This window comes from Semicossyphus pulcher, unplaced genomic scaffold, assembly GCF_022749685.1.
Source record: "Semicossyphus pulcher isolate SPU_LCO1_2020_fin unplaced genomic scaffold, fSemPul1.0.p SCAF_13, whole genome shotgun sequence".
Classification (NCBI taxonomy): Eukaryota; Metazoa; Chordata; class Actinopteri; order Labriformes; family Labridae; genus Semicossyphus; species Semicossyphus pulcher.
In genome coordinates, this window is record NW_027211637.1 from 23,436,080 (window position 1) to 23,452,128 (window position 16,049).

Sequence of the window (16,049 nt, forward strand, 5' to 3'; positions counted from 1 at the left end):
TTTATTTACAGCAGGATGGTACATATTTACAGTGACAGACTAAAGCTTTAGTCATGCCGAGGAATCATTTACCCCAAGAGTTCAATCAAGTCGAATACAATTAATTCATTTTAGATGATTCATTAAAGTGAAGATTTCATCAAGGCACATCGGTTGAGTTGCTCGGTACACTGCATTAAAACACGCAAAGTTTTTAATTTCTCTAATGTCTAAGCATCTATGTAGGGCGTCTATATAGATGTGTCTGTGATACCCAAGAAACTATTAAAAAGAGCTCACTCTAATTATGCAAGAATAAATCATTCAAAAAAAAGCAGCATAAATACAAGCAGCGAAGAGTAGCCTGTAAGAATGGATGAACAGGCGGAAGCTACAATGAACCAGTCCTTCCAGGCAGAATTGCAAACGAAGCACCTCCTGTTGAGGTAGAATAATAATGAAGCAGCTTTGGGAATATTTATACGGTCATTACACAGGGGGCAAAAAAGCCTCTGATTAAATGACGTACTGATGAAGCAAAATAAATTTCAATGTTTTAAAAATAAATAGGCACAATGAAAATATATTTGATATTTACATCTCAGTGGCATTTCCTATCATGAGCAAAGCCTGAAAACAACAAGTAAAAGGATGACCACCATATTGTATCTGTACAGCATTTATAATCATAATAAAGAAAATCTCATCATGTCCCTCAATCATCCCGTGTCCTTTCAGTCTCCTCAGGTGCATGTTTAAAGTAGATTAACTTCCACTACAAACCCTCATGATCCCTTGACGTTTAAGCGATGCTCTTTAACGTATCCAGCGTGGGCTTCTGCTCCTCTGTGTCACACGTCGACACGCGGTCATCATACATACTCTGGTACTCTTGCAGGAGTGAAGTAACAACTCCATGGCCAAACTGCATGGCGTCATCTATTGGTGCATTCCCCCATCTGAAAAAATAAAGATAAACAAATGTTTTTATTCATTGTTCATCTACTATAATATAGAAGTTTCTAAGCAGAATTTTACCTGTCTTTCATGTGGGGATTCACATTACATATTTCAGTCAGGAAGATAACAGCTTCCACATGTCCTGAAAGACAAAAGAGAGCAACCCAAAAGCCTTATTTCATTTGTTCTTGTTTGAATATCAAAGCCAAGATTACTGAAGCATGAACAAACTAATAATGAAGTTTCACCTTCTGCTGCAGCAATGTGGAGCGCTGTGCGAGAGTCATAGTCTGTCTGCTGCATGTTCACAGCTGAAAGGGCAAACCTGGAGGGGTAACAAAGGAGCCGAGTAGAGAAGAGGGAACACATATGGAAAGGTTAACTGCTGACAAGAAAACAGTCAGATACTTGGCCAAGTGGCCCTGCAATTACACAAGTAAAGAACTTGTTAAAGGTCCCATATTGAAGAAAGTGATTTTTCTTTTTTTAATATTAAAGCAGGTCTAGGTGCTATATAAATACTGTGAAAATATTACAGTATATATCCAGCATGGCCCCATCAGACCCACGGTCGAACCTTCTTTTGTTGTTGTTTTAACTTTATGAACAACACAACACTAAGTTTTCATTCTGTTGCTAAGCTAACAAGCTACAAGATGGAAAAAAAGAGTAGAAGCTGCAGAGTCATAAGGAAGCCAATGTACCTTTATCAAGCACGGATGAAGGTGCTTAAGACTAGTACTTAAGACTAAAGTTTAAGTCCAATTTTGCTAAATAATCAAATTAAAACAAAAGAGAAAATGTTAAACCATCATGAGATTGTTTTTGGTTCTTAACAGCACAAACGGGGCCCTTAAATAAATAGTTTAACATTTGTGTAATTACACAAATTTCTCTTTCATGCTAAGAGTAAGAACACTGATACCACTTTCACGCACATGATGCAATATAAACACAAAGGTACTGCCAGGATACGATTAGCTTAGCTTAGCATAGAGACTTGAAATTTGTTGGCGATAGCTGGCCTTGCTCTCTCCAAAGGTAAGTGAATCAAGCTAACAGCTGCTTTGAAGCTTAAAAGTTAATATGTTATATTGTCTTTTTTAGTAAAGTGTTACCTGGATATGTTACCAGGATAAGTTCACACATTCAAGATAAAACTAGTTGATAAATGCACTGGTAGACAGATGAAGTAACCAGGCTAGCTTTTACCCCTGGTTACCGTCTTTATTCTAAGCTAAGCGAACCTGCTCCTGGCTCCAGTGTCTTATCAGACAGATATGAAAGTGGTATCAATCATTCCATCTAACGGTCAGCATCAAAGTGAATAAAGGTATCAATGTGTGTTTCTTTCGTATTGCATCATCCAACTGTTGTGTACTCATCTGTTGGGTATTGTGATGAAAAATGAAACATGTTTCTTACCTCCTCAGAGCAGCAACATCACCGCTGTAGGCTGCAAACATCAGGTTAACCACTGACTTGTTCTATGGATGAAAAAGCAAACATTACTTTGTAATACTGGACTGTTTCTACATTGAAAAGATGTTGCATTATTTCTAACCCCAAGAAGCATCTATGTTGCTCACTTGGCTTAAAGAAAATTGCGTCCTCTACGGTTGCCGCACTGAACTTACTGGGTCACTGTCTGATTTTCTCCTGGGGTCGTGTTTCTTTGTGAAGTGTCTCAGGTTGTCGTAATTGTGGAAGTTGAAGTGTGACACCAGATCCTAGGGAATCAAAGGTTGATAAAATAAGTGAAGAATACAGATATCAAGTATAGACAATAAGACTGTGAATACGACTGAATACCTGACAGAAGTGAATGCCACGAACACTGTTTCCAAGACGATCTAAAGGTGGGGACCAACACATCATACCCATGACATTGGGGACCACCAACAGAACAGCTCCTGACACCCCAGATTTAGCAGGCAAACCCACCTGAACAAAAGAAGCAGTTAAATACCGACACAAGAGCTTGTTTCAGCATCTCATCACCTGCCAATCAAAGAGCGCAACAATGCGTCCAAACAGATACTTGATTTCCCGATGACTCACATGGAAGGCGAACTGTCCGGAGAAGTCGTACATGCCACAGGAATGCATGAGACTGAGGGTGTTGCGCACGGCTTCAGCGCTCAGCACACGCTCGCCTGTGATTGGACAAATACCCCCGTTGGCCAGTGTGGCGGCCATGACACTTCCTGACTCGCAAGTCACCTCAATGGAGCACAGCTGTAACAAAAACAACAACACTGAACTGAGGAGCCACACAGAGAACTTTTTAAAGAACAGTTTGCCATTGATGGAAATTCACTGAGGTGAGAAGATTGATAACAAGTATCACACTGCAGCCAGCGTCTGGCAAGCTTAGCTTCAAGATACGTTCATCACGAAAGTATACAAAATGTCCCTACCAGCACTTCTCAAGCTCATTAATTAAAATGTTACGTCTCAGTTGTTTAATGGCTGTGTGTAGTGACTCGCTGGGGCCTTGATTTTAATTACAGACTTCAGAGTGTTATCAATCTTCTCATCTTCAAAAGGAATAAACTTATTTCCCTATAATGACCAACTTTTCTCTGGTTGGTGTGAGGGAAATTCTCCTCCTGAAGATTATTTGTGAAGAACAAGCAAACTCAATGTTATGAATCAAGTCTCTTTAACTTTTACATGCAGCATGGAGAGAAGTACAGCAGTTCTCTCCCTTTCAGTGTTCAAGCTTATATACAACGTCAACAAACCCCCTACCTCATCCCCAAATGGTACTTCAATCAGCCAACTGGCCTTCATAAGATAAATAAGACAGTCCTTCTTTGCTCTCCAGGGGGGAAGCCGGGGGTCACCAAGTAAACGTCATAAAATAAATTGCCCTCCCATATAAGTTTAAATTTAGAAGAGTTACCCCCTTGATGATCCCTGGAAAATTCCCACATTGGTCATCCCTGTAATACTATAATGTTAAAGATATAATTTGAAGGTTTTCATTTAAATAAATGTCTGTTAAGTCACTATCTACACAATGGTGATTGAGCCCATGGCCCACTGATGAAAGCCTTTGCATTTGCAGTATAAAGTATTTTTATGTACTGGGTGTCTGTGGGGGCATTCGCAGGAAAAATTACAAGCGGGGCCCAGTTAGTGACGTGTTTTCCATCACCCTTGCATTGGTTGGTCTGCAAGAGAGGGTAGGCGGAGCTAAGCAGCTGCTTTTCCGGTGTTGAGAGTAAAGAGTAATCTACTATGGCTGAACAAACAAAGAAAGGATTGATGACTACAGATACAGCTTAAAAATAAGTGAAAATCCAAAGAAAAAGAAAGAAATTTGACGCTCAGATGAAGGCAAACAGTCTAAAAAGTAAAAGTGGTCGTCAGCGAAAAAAAAAAAAGAGTTACAATCGGAGCCAACCGTGGATGTCTGGTGCCTTTTATCACCATAAGGTGCTGCCAAATAGAGCGAAACTGAGAACTTTGAGATTACATCTTTAAAGACAAAGACAAAGTCTTACCTGAAAGTAGAAGTCAAGGGCTGCTATCATGTCTGCATTGTCAGGAAAGCACTGAAAGGAGGAAAGATCAGAGTCAGCATGATCTGATGATAATTTTTCAGATTTTTTTTTTTATTACTGAACAAGCTCTCAAAGTCATTGTAAATCTCATAGAACATCCAGAAAACTCACTTTCTTCTCTTTGAGGTAATAACCAATAGCAAAATTCCTATCACCGGTCTCCCTCTCTGACTGGAAACTGCAAGAACAAATGAGAAATGTATGAGAAAGTTCTATTTCAAATGAGAAAGGTGTGTATTTTCTAAAGCACATTGCACTCACGTTGCATTGCTGAAGCCCACAAACTCTGTACCAGCCATGCTTTTCAGGAACTCCATTACCTGCAATTACATCATATTTATACATAATTCAGTTTGGTGACCAAACAAATAAAAGGAATAAAATGAGAAGGTTGAAATGAAGAGCTATTACTTACATAGTCGAACCTCTGGGCCTTATTAGACTGAGGCTGTCAACAGAAAAGGAGAAAGTCACTTTCTGATATGCCAAGCTGCCGTATGCCGAGGGTCAGTGAGTCCCTATAGATGGCAGTGTTTGAGCACATGGTGAGTCCACTCTGTGTGTGGCCATTGAGCTATGTTGTGTACATTCTGTGTTTGTGCCTGTCAGTCCACGTGCAGACTAGCGTGGAGGGCGTTTATGGCCGTGCTTGAGTTTCACAGAATGGGATCTTTACCAAGTCGTAAAGTTACCAAATAGGGATGGTAGTCACATTCATTTTTAACGACGCCACATGATTTCAAAAATGACTGCGAGTTAAAGAGAACACCTGAGGCATAATGACCAATAAAGGAGTGGATTTTATGTCTTTCCACATAGTTGCTCTGCCAAATGGTTTTTGAACAAACACATACATTTTTGACATTTTTTTTATCATATAATTAAATTTAACTCCTCAGTTTTAAATCATATCACAATATAGAAACAGCGACGTTTAAACCCACTCAATGCATACGCACGCACAAAAGGGTGGCTGACGCACCTTCGACTATGGGCGCTGTAATTGGCCAGAAGCACACACACGCCCCCCACTCAGCCCCAAACACAGAGTCCCTCACTCGCTGCTAAACATGACCCACATATGATAAGAGGTCCAGAGTATCTTATCTGCCAGCTGAGAAACTTCAGCACGCCACAAAGGAAACACAGACAACCATATGTGACTAAACTCCTCCCACACATGTTGAATTAAGGCCAAAGCTTAGAGATAAGTTTGGTGGCTTGTCAGTCAGACGATGCTGACCATAGTCCAGCAGCTGACACCAGATGACCGGCCAACAGACGAGATTAGCTATCAACAGCTGAAGTCACACTTGGTGGTTCAGCAGTTCTCACCCAGATTGTATTAAAATGTTGTTTCCTATATTCCTACTTCCTGTGTCTAACTGGTGCAAAAGTTGAGACCCATTAAACCTTGATCATTTATATTAAAGTCAAACTGTCTTTCTACAGCAAAAAAGTGACACAAGAGGCATTTTCACAAGCGCAAAATTTTAGCCACTCTTCCCACAGAGACTGCAAATAGTGGCAGTATCACATTTCACAATGATTCCTTGCAAGCAAATTTCAGTTACATGTGTGAGTCCAACAGGGCTCCCACAGGTGATGAGTGAAATGCACCAGTGCAAACACTTGGTGAAGTCAATGTGCTGTTTTTGCACAATTCTCTGCGTCTACTGAGGGTTTAGCTCAGGACACACAATGGGTCGATCTCTTTTATGTATGAAATAAAAGAAACATGTCCGCCTATCCAGTTTACTTTCTTGTTTTTCTAACAGTCCTTTTGGGGCCTAAGTGATTGCCCCTTGGAATTGTTTTTCAGTCTAATAAAAGGCTTCAGCATAACGCCACACTGCACAGCAATAATTGAAGGGGAAATACATTTAATAACATCTCGGCTTAAAAACAAAGAGCCTATTTACCGGCATAACTGGACACTTGCTTTAACCTGGCATCCTCATTAAAGACAACCAGGTGCGTAGAAGGTTTTCTGAAAGTATTCTTAAATAAAAACGTCTGCATTCAATAAGCATCTCCTCTGATCCTCGTGTGTTTACCGCTGACAGACCTTTGGATTCTTACCTCAATTAAAGAACTGATGACGATAGCTCCGGCATTCACCATCGGGTTGTGGGGTTTCACTGCACAGAAGACGAGAGCATGTAATTACTCATGTGCCCACAAACCGCAAGAGCAATAAGATGCTGAGATTAGAGGATATATTTCATGAGGGGAACATAGAGTAAGCTAATGATCATCTGATAAACTGAGCACATACAGCAAAATCCTGTTTGCTTCACAGGAGAGGTGAGAAAATGAGTCTGGAGAGAAGCATTTTTTCCTTTGGTTTTGCTTCTTACAAATCTAGATTGAATCACATGTGCACTCAGTTATATTTGTCACTACTCTGTCATCTCTGCACTACACGTATCACTTACCGTCATCGTTTAGGGACAGTTTGTTGAACTTGAATCCACTGGGCTCTTTGCCCACAAAGTTGTGAACATGCTCAGTGCCGAACTCGTGCACAGCGATGGCGTACTCCAAAGGCTTCACACACGACTGCAGACAGAAGGGAACCTTTGTGTCACCAACAGAGTGTCTGTGTGACATGAGGATGGGATGGAAATGAAAGGAAACACACACAAAAAAAACCAAAAAAAACAATAAAAGGTGGAGTGTTAGTGAGGCAATACACACGATGGAGGTTTTCAGAATGGAAACATGCAGCAAATTAAAGATGAATCTGTACCTCTGTCCGTCGATCGTGCACAGAGACACACCCCAGAGATCAGGGCTGAACTTAGCCAGCTGAGGAATGTAATCAGCTACCTACATGACGACATGACACATTTTAATGTAACTGTAATTAATAACTGAATAAAAATGTTTGTTAGTATCTTACTTACTTGTCCAAGCTCCTGCTTTTGTGCGCTGTCATGCATCTTATTGATCTGCTGGGTGAACTCATCAAAGTTCGGGATGATGAACTTCTTTTTGAACGCCTTAGTCAGAAGCATGATGTTGTTGCCAACACACCTACAAGAGGACACAAGATTAAACTGATGCCGTGAGGAGACTTTAGATACAGATGGTGCTGTAGAAGAAGTATTAGATTTACAGTTTGTGATTTAAATAAATATATAAACAAAAACAAACCTCTACACGTAAAAAGAAAATGATCTGCACGTGCCGATAACACCTCAGCAAATATGTTTGTTAGTTAGTACGCAGGCTAGCTTGCAGAGATAGCTATAGGTTAGTTTGGCTAAACACCTCCTTTAAAGGATAAACAAACACACCTTCCTCTATCAGCAGTTTCTTATAGTTATTATAGATATCCGTTGCTATAATTGGACAGCAATGCAGTGTGGTCAAGTAAAAAGTATGTACATTCTGTCACAGCCGGTCTGAACTAAAATATCTGGCCCGCAGCCCTCAACTAATCCGAGGCGATGCTAGCGTGAGGTTTTGGGACACCAGGAGAAGAGAGTGGAAAGAGCTTGAATTATTCATATGGGTCACTTCCTTAAAAAAAAAAAAAAGGAGATAGCGCTCTCTATTTCTAGAAGTATATTTATAGTGAGCTCTTGAGTGTTCTTAAGAAAAGGATAACTTCAACAAACTAAGACAAAAAAAGAAAGTCTGGTACGGGCCAGACAATTTAGAGACCGACAAACAGACTGTGAAACCCTCTACTGTTCCAGGCCAACGGCTGGGAATAAGAGTCTTACATTTACAAATGACACTGTTTGCATGAAGTTTTCAGATCTGCTGAGTCAACTAATAAGAGCTAGTCCAATTAAATGAATAGTTGTTAAAAGTTTCTTGCCAATTATTTTAATAATTGAATGATCGTTTTAGCGAATTTGTTGTTTCCAGCTTCTTAAATGTGAAAGTTTGCTGCTTTTCCTCCTCACTTATGGCAGATAAATTAGACTCCTTCGGCTTTGGACTGTGGGTTGGCTAAAAGATGGCAGTGAAGATGTCACTTTGGGCTCTGGGGAATTCTGCTGTGCCTTTTCCACAATTTGTTTGAAATTTCACACATTATTAATTATGTAATTGCGACAATCTGGAGCTGAACCAAAATGATGCCCTTTCATTTGCAGGCCCTGAAACGCCGTCTGTCCTGCTACACCCTCTGCTTCTGTGGCTGGCACGTGCAAACGAGAATTTGGTTAGTGGCAGCTGTTAGCCATAAAACGCCTGTCTCTGTCAGGCTCTGTGACTCAAATAGCGCTGATAGGAGTTACGCCTCCAATTACTCTTTCACATAGCCACAAAATAATTATCCTGAAAACACCTGAACATCACCTCACGTTGCAACTTTCACTCTTTTTTCATTGCTTTTTGTTGGAACATGCTCACGTTCATTTGCAAATTACTTTGAATATGCATTTTCTGAGAAACATATGATTGACCTGAGTGTGTATTTGAACATATACACACAATGTTCTTTTTCATATTTCACATGCAGGTAAAAGTTGAATACTTGGCCTTTGCAGCATTGTGTGCATAACAATGCCTCCATAAATAAACAAAGCTCTTCTCACCTCCTGAATAGCTTCTTGTCCATCATGACGGGCCCGATAGAGTCACGTGTGGATAGCCGCAGCTGATGGACGCAGTCACGCAGCCGTGGGTCAGACGTCAACAAACCTGTTTTTCTCAAAGCCTGGAGAGGAGGGAAATTTGAGGCAATTAATACATAAAAAAGAGACTGTGAGATGATAGACTTTATCAAAGTGTTATCTGTTTTCAATAAGCATCATGAGAAACGTGGAGATGAGATATATAGATATGGGACTTGAGTTTCTCAGGGGTGTCAACATGTGACTAAGATGAAAGTACAAGCATAGAGCACATGAATGGAATCCCTCTGATGAGTCTCTCTTTCGGGTGGCAGTCACTGTATGAACCATGTGCGTCTATTTTGGGGACATCATGTGCACCCTCTTGACCAGAGAGGCCCCAGTTTGTTTTTTTTGAGTGACCTCATCTGAAAACCGATTCAGGGTGCAAACGGAGCAGCAAGCACATGGCTGCAAGCTTTCTGTTGTTGTTATTGAAAGTCTGTGAGGGATTCTTGGCTGCAGGGGGGGAAAAAACGCTTTTAAAATTTAGGGAACGTTAATAGTTTTATGGAGGAGGCTAATTTTAGAGTTTTGTCCAGCAACTAACTGAGTGAAAGGGGTGTAAGTTTAGACTTGAGAGCAGTTTAAACTTTAGAAAATTAACAACATTTCCACTTAGATTGAAAATATGGTCTTACATACAGTTTCACCTGATATCTGCTACAGATACAAATTGTGACAAAAAGTTTAACAGTAACAAATAACAGTAAGTTATTCATTTTTAAAGTAATAATCTCTGTTAAGTCACTATCCACCGCCGAATGAGTTAACACAATGGTGACAGAGCCTATGGCCCACTGATGAAAGCCTTTGCATTTGCAGTATTACAGACTGGGTGTCTGGTGCGACTTTCGCGGAAAAAATCACAAGCGGCGCCCAGTTAGTGACGTGTTTTCCATCACCCAGCAGTGGTTGGTCTGCCAGAGAGGGTAGGCGTAGCTAAGCGGCTGATTTTCTGGTCTCTGCAAGTGTTGCAACTTCAAAAATAAGTGAAAATCCAAAGAATAAAGAAACTAACTCGACGCTCAGATGAAGGCAAACAGTCTAAAAAGGAAAGCGACCGTCAGCGAGGAAAATCAAGAGTTCCAACCGTTCCAACCAGAGCCAACCGTGGATGTCACACATGCAACACTGTGTGGATATCTGGGAAGTGTGCTCACGCAATTACAGTTTATCGCCATAGGTGAGCCAAAACAAAACTGAGATCTTTGAGATTACCACTTTAAAGACATTTTTTGAACAACCATGATAAAAAATTATCTGGTTCTAGTTTCAATATTTACAGATTGTCTTTGTCTTCATAGATAGTGAACTAAACTTCAGGAAGTTCATTATCTTCACTATTTTGTTATGTTTAATAGACCAAACAAAAAATCAATTAAACACATTTTTTACTTGTATCAGGATGTTGTATAGAATATGAATACAAAATTGGAGATACCTGATTTTTTTCTGGTGAGTAAGTGTTATTATCTAAGCTCCTCGTTATATAAGTAGAAATGACTTCTTTTTTTAAACAGATTTCATTTTCTTGAAACAAGTACAATGATTGCTTATCGTGTGCTGCTATTTCTACAAAGAGAAAACTGGACTTAACTAGCCTTGAATCTGGCTATAAGAACAAGTATTTCCTTTAATATGTAGGCTTACTATTACACATAAAACAGCTTGTAAGGAAGGATTTTTGTTTTGTTTTTGCAGTCTACATGCAAGGGTTGGGTAAAGCTTACACATTCTACAGTGTGTCCTAACCCATTCCCCTCTTCAAACACATCTAGTCATCCATGACGTGACAACAAGCCACCTGTGTTGACACACGCCTCTTCTACGAAATGCGTGTTTTTTTTTTTAAAAATGACAAAGTTTCCATAGACACCGAGGTCACCAGATGCCCATGTTGGCCTTCTTTTAATGGGACTCTCTAAAAGGTTGCGGTGGTTTTGCAATAGCACACAATCTACTGTATGTCCTTCTGAGCTATGTACAGTTTAGGACTGGCTCCCTCCCAAGACTCTAAATTGTGGCACAGGTTCACAGGAGCTTTATGTCCTATGTGACATGTGTGCGTGTGAGTATGTGTTGGGCCCATATATAGGGAGGTCTGTTGACCTACATTATACCTCAGTCACTAAGTAAGCCCTCAACTTTTGTTGTATTAAAATTAAATTAATTACATCTAAAGTGGTTGTCAATACATCTGCTAGTAAAACTCAAACTGTTAAACATTATCATAATTAAAGCTGAAAAATACCTAAATTGCGTTGTTGTTCCCTGGTGATTACCGCAGTGTCACACCTACTATATTTAGCTAGTCCTGTTACATAAGAGAGTCGCTGAACACCTTTAAAAGTTGACCCTGTATTCAGCTGGAGACATTCTGGATTCCTGAAGTGTGCTCCTATGTCACTTTCCAAGGTTGATTTAACTAAAGTCATAGGTGCCGTTAGGAAATACAATACTGCTGTAGGGTAGAGTGAGTACAGTTGTATGTCCACAAATGCCATGGAAAGTCAAAACAGACTATGGAGTGACAGAGGAGTTGTGGATGTGTTGATGACTCACAGAGATGAACTGGGAGATGGGGATCATCTCTTTGCCTTCAGTTATGGTGTAGAAAAGTAAGTCCTCCATACTGGACATCCACCGACTTCCGCTAAAACAAACAAACAAACACACAAATATACTGTGATCCTTAAAGTTGGACAGACTCCAATATACCAACTAACCATGACCAGTGTGTCAACGTTTATGTCAACAACATGGCCAGTAACAAAAATCGACCTACTTCTTCACAGAAAGTGAGCCGACTGCTATGATCTAAATACCATGACTGTGTGTACAATACAAATATGCACATGCAGAATTTATGTAGCCTGTGTTTTCTCAAGCAACTCTATGATTTGGGTCTGCCATAGCTAAAACCTGTATTTTCGAAAATTATTTACCTCATGAATGTTAATGAACTGAAAAAGAAACATTACTTGTAGAATGAAACAACTTAATTCAAACTACCTGTAGATTTGAACTTCAATCCCACTGTAACTAAATTAATTTATTTTAATCATATAATCTGTAAATAGCATTAATATATATATATTTTTTTCAAATGTACAGTAGTTGTTTGTCAACTTTGTTGCCAAGAGTAAATGCAAATACTGATGCCACTTGAGTTTGCCTATGTCAAGGAAGCTAAAATAATATTAGCTTAGCATAAAGCCTGGAAGCTGGCATAAACAATGCATTACTTGCTTACAGGTCAAAAATAAAATAAAATTAAAAAAACAGCACCTCTCAAGAACCCTCATTAACAACTTAACCTAAGTCAAAATTAAGTGTAAATGACAAGTGTTGTCATTTTTACAGGACTATATCTTGACCTGGCGCAGTAACCTCTTGTCATTAGTCTGACGTTGCCGGGCAACTGTTCGACATTACTACGCAAACTAAAAATGTTGTTTCCCCACATAACCCTTTTTATACTTTGATATCATACAAGAAGTTTTGTACGAGTGAGATAAAAAATTATACATATCATTTGCTCATTAGTGAGCTTCTGGGATACTTTTTGTTCCGTTAGCTGTTTTCGCCTTTTCCTAGTCACTGCTAAGCTAACGTTCGCGCTGAGCTAGCCGTGAGTAAACGTTATGGCTAGCAATAGCGAACTAAACGGTAACGGTCAGGTAGAGGAGTGGTGCCGATCTTCTCATCTCTCTGAAGAAATTTATTACTGGTCAGAATATTCTTAACAAAATGTTTAACACAAAAACTTGAGCTTGTAGTTGATGCCGCACTTCAGAGATGCTAGGAAAAGCAAATATTTTATAGCACTATTACAGCAATAGTTATTATGCAAGTTCACGATATGACAACTAACTTACAAACAATAGTACACCAGACAGCTCTGCAATAAAAATAATGTTTTTGAAATTAATGAAGAATAATAATGAATGGTATATTGGACTGCGACCTACGGTTGGTGTCCTTGGTCCACATCAGGTCTTTTCTCTTGATGAAGGGATCTGTGGGGTGATGCTGCGGCCAAGCAGGGGAGAGGAACAGGTCGCTGCGTCCTGGACAAGACAATGCTGTCAGCCCCAACTCTGGCGGAGATTCCTGCATTTTTAAATAGCTGCAAGACTCCCGGGTTAGCTGTCCTCAGACTTTTCAGGCAATGCATTGTTATAAGTAGGGCCTAATAGTTAATAATTTAAAGTTTTTTTTTTTACACAGTAGCTTATCTAGAGAGATACTTGTGGTCAGTACCCCTTAGTCCTCAGGGCTTTAATAGCAGCTGCTGTCTTACATTCTGGATCAAGTACAGGCTGAGGCTCGGGGGCGGGGCTGTGACACTGACAACTTGGTTCAGACGGTGAGGTCGTCAACCAGAAGCTACTGAAACCAAACCGGTATGACTTTCTACTGCAGCTGCTGAATATAAAGCGGGAAAGACCCTGTTCTTACTGTCTTAAACTTTTACTCGGATTTAGTCTAGTATGTAGGTTGTCAGTACATCAAAAATATTTCTGATTTATTATATCAATTTCATTCAAAGAAAAAAAGGACAGATCAATAATGTCACTGCGGTCAATCATAGATGTGCCTTAATTTTTTATTCCTCTAGCTGACAATTGTGGTAATAATTATGTACCATGATAATAATCATTTGAGATCATCATGAGCATTTTTTTTCTCATAGCCTATATATGTTTAATAATCTGCATATCAAATACCTGTGCTCCAGTATGATGTTCAGCTGGTGAGTGATTTATCTTCATCACAACAGTAATCTTTATTAAATCCTTAATGAGAAAGTATGTGGGCTTTATTTGTCTGTTATGTCATCTGTTTTCAGTGTTTTATCTAACCATGAACTGCTGTGTGTTTTTGTCCAGTCTGTTAAATGATGTAAATAGGTTATAGGTCCGGTTGCCACCAGAGAATCCTTTCTACTACTGTAAGATGGCGACACCACATGGTCATTTTCTCACACTGACACTGTTCACTGTTCACTGTTTTACTATCTTGTCCTCTAGGTGGCGTGCTTGGTCCAGGACCCTATACTCAGGTCAGTCTCTGTTTGCTGACTTTGTTGTTTTGTTGAGAGGACATATCACAGTCATGTGTCTGTGATCCTTCCTCTCCAAAGGTTTTTTTTCTTGGCAGGTTTCCCGGTGCTTCAAACCCAATTTATTCTATCATTTTTGATCTCTTGGAGTTTGAGCTCCGACTTCCTGTCTTTGATGTTGGCTGCTGTGTGAGATGTTCCTTAGTATGACAATGGTTGACTGTGATGGAGCATAAACAGCTTACTAGGAAGTCACATGGAAATCTTTTGCTATTTATCTTAATTACATTTTATTACTTGTTTCATGTTGTTTTTTTAAGGCAATTTAAATAATTCAGGAGATGGCCAAGAATCCTGGTGATAAACCACAACACCCGTGTTCAGTTTCACAGCACACAAGCTAAGCATTCCCCGTCTATCCTTTCATGCTTGCAGACTTTGTAGTATAAATTTCCAAGCAGACTCTTGAGGGCGATTTGATATTATCTCATTACCAAATAAACAAGGCTTCACTAGAGTCTGGTGGTCTCCTCAGCATTTCTAGGCGTGTGTCTTCTCCAAAGGGGTGCATGCTAACCCATGGCCTCTCTGCACTACTTCTGCCGGTCGTACCTTCTCTGTTTTCAGGCGAAAATGTTTTCCATTCCTGGGCCAATGAATGCCACCTTTGTCCCTTCATCCTCCATCTTATGTGAGAAAGCCCCCCTCGCTGCTCTCACCAAGCCTGCACAAACTTAACCTCTTCCCCCCTCCACCTCACACAGGAAAAGAAACATACCAGGTCTGGTGCTTTGATTCAGGCTCAGTAATCTGGAGGTCTGGATAAAGCCCTGGCTTAGAGACCACTTTGCACTGCCAGTTTTGGGGGACTTTGGGAACTAAGAGATGTAGTAGCTGTTAAAATTTGACTGGAACAGTATAAAGATTAATCAGATAGAAATTCTACTGTAGGATCATAAAACACATATAAAATTCAGACTAGTTAACAGACTCTAAGGACTTTAAAAGAGAATGCCAAAGATGTAGGCTTTCATTCCTCATTGAAAATTAAAATAGCAGTGCTAGTTTATGCCAGAAAATGTGCGGTAATGAACACGGTGAGCAAGACGTATTAGTTCTAAAGCAATTTGAAACACTGGGACACATTACTTCTCTCATTATCAGTCTGTTCTGGTCACATTAAACCAATTACACTTCCATTTTCTCAGGATTGAAACATGCTTATTTTTCCAAATCAGCCAAAGCCCCTCTGGGCCTGGAAACACATTCTACTCAAGCTACCACACACCACTTATGTTTTCCTGAATGTTTCATTACCACAGAGATAAAGTACCTAAAACACCTCAACTTATCCCATTTCCAGTTTCTGTTACTCATAAAAACTGATTCACTGTCAAACCTTAGACTACCTGCAGCGTAGCTTGATACTGACTAGATGCATGAAATGAGAACAGCACAATGGTGAAATAAAGGTCCTTACTGGAAACTGTTAAGCAGAGATTTAATGCATCGTTTAATGCATCGCTCAAATTAAAGGATAAGAGCCATTATCCCGGTGCCACCCAGGGTGAAAGGAATTCCATCTCGTCTCCAAATTGACCCTCACACACATAATGAAGCACACACACAGAGGGAGAGAGAAGGCACAAGGCTCTCTCTCCCTCTCTCCCTCTCTCTAGCTATCTATCTGTTTAGTTTTGTGAAGATACTGGTTCCCACAGTGGGAGATCTAAGGAGGGACTCAGGATTCTAAAAAATGTGTTAATTTCCAGGTGTGTGACTTCTCCAAATAAAAATAATGACCCTCTAATGACCAATTTCCTCAGTTGCACTTAT

The 16,049-nt window shown here is 39.9% G+C and overlaps 1 protein-coding gene across 2 annotated transcripts; it reads right to left on the reverse strand.

Moving 5' to 3' along the window:
- Positions 1 to 27: 27 nt before the first annotated feature.
- On the reverse strand, positions 28 to 13,325 carry LOC138589566 (glutaminase kidney isoform, mitochondrial-like). 2 transcript variants are annotated; one of them, XM_069659918.1, is made up of 18 exons: positions 13,120 to 13,325; positions 11,711 to 11,801; positions 9,068 to 9,189; positions 7,421 to 7,550; positions 7,264 to 7,343; positions 6,950 to 7,113; positions 6,594 to 6,652; positions 4,927 to 4,959; positions 4,773 to 4,831; positions 4,623 to 4,689; positions 4,452 to 4,502; positions 3,001 to 3,177; positions 2,752 to 2,883; positions 2,577 to 2,669; positions 2,365 to 2,426; positions 1,188 to 1,264; positions 1,018 to 1,081; positions 28 to 938 (listed from the first exon to the last, which is right to left on the reverse strand). In XM_069659918.1, exons 1-18 carry the CDS (start codon positions 13,323 to 13,325, stop codon positions 782 to 784), a joined length of 1,824 nt encoding a protein of 607 aa, XP_069516019.1. In that variant the 3' UTR covers positions 28 to 781. The 2 variants fall into 2 exon arrangements, with proteins under 2 accessions (XP_069516019.1, XP_069516020.1); XM_069659919.1 differs by lacking the exon at positions 13,120 to 13,325 and having other exon boundaries at positions 4,927 to 4,953; positions 11,711 to 11,779.
- Positions 13,326 to 16,049: the final 2,724 nt, after the last annotated feature.

Bases quoted from the DNA above. Each gene is read 5' to 3' on its own strand.
- LOC138589566 (XM_069659918.1), bottom strand. From the start codon at position 13,325: ATGCATTGCCTGAAAAGTCTGAGGACAGCTAACCCGGGAGTCTTGCAG. The intron at 4,690-4,772 runs GTGAGTGCAATG...TTGTTCTTGCAG, and splicing joins GTGGGCTTCAGCAATGCAAC to TTTCCAGTCAGAGAGGGAGA. The intron at 1,265-2,364 runs GTAAGAAACATG...TTACCCCTCCAG, and splicing joins GATGTTGCTGCTCTGAGGAG to GTTTGCCCTTTCAGCTGTGA.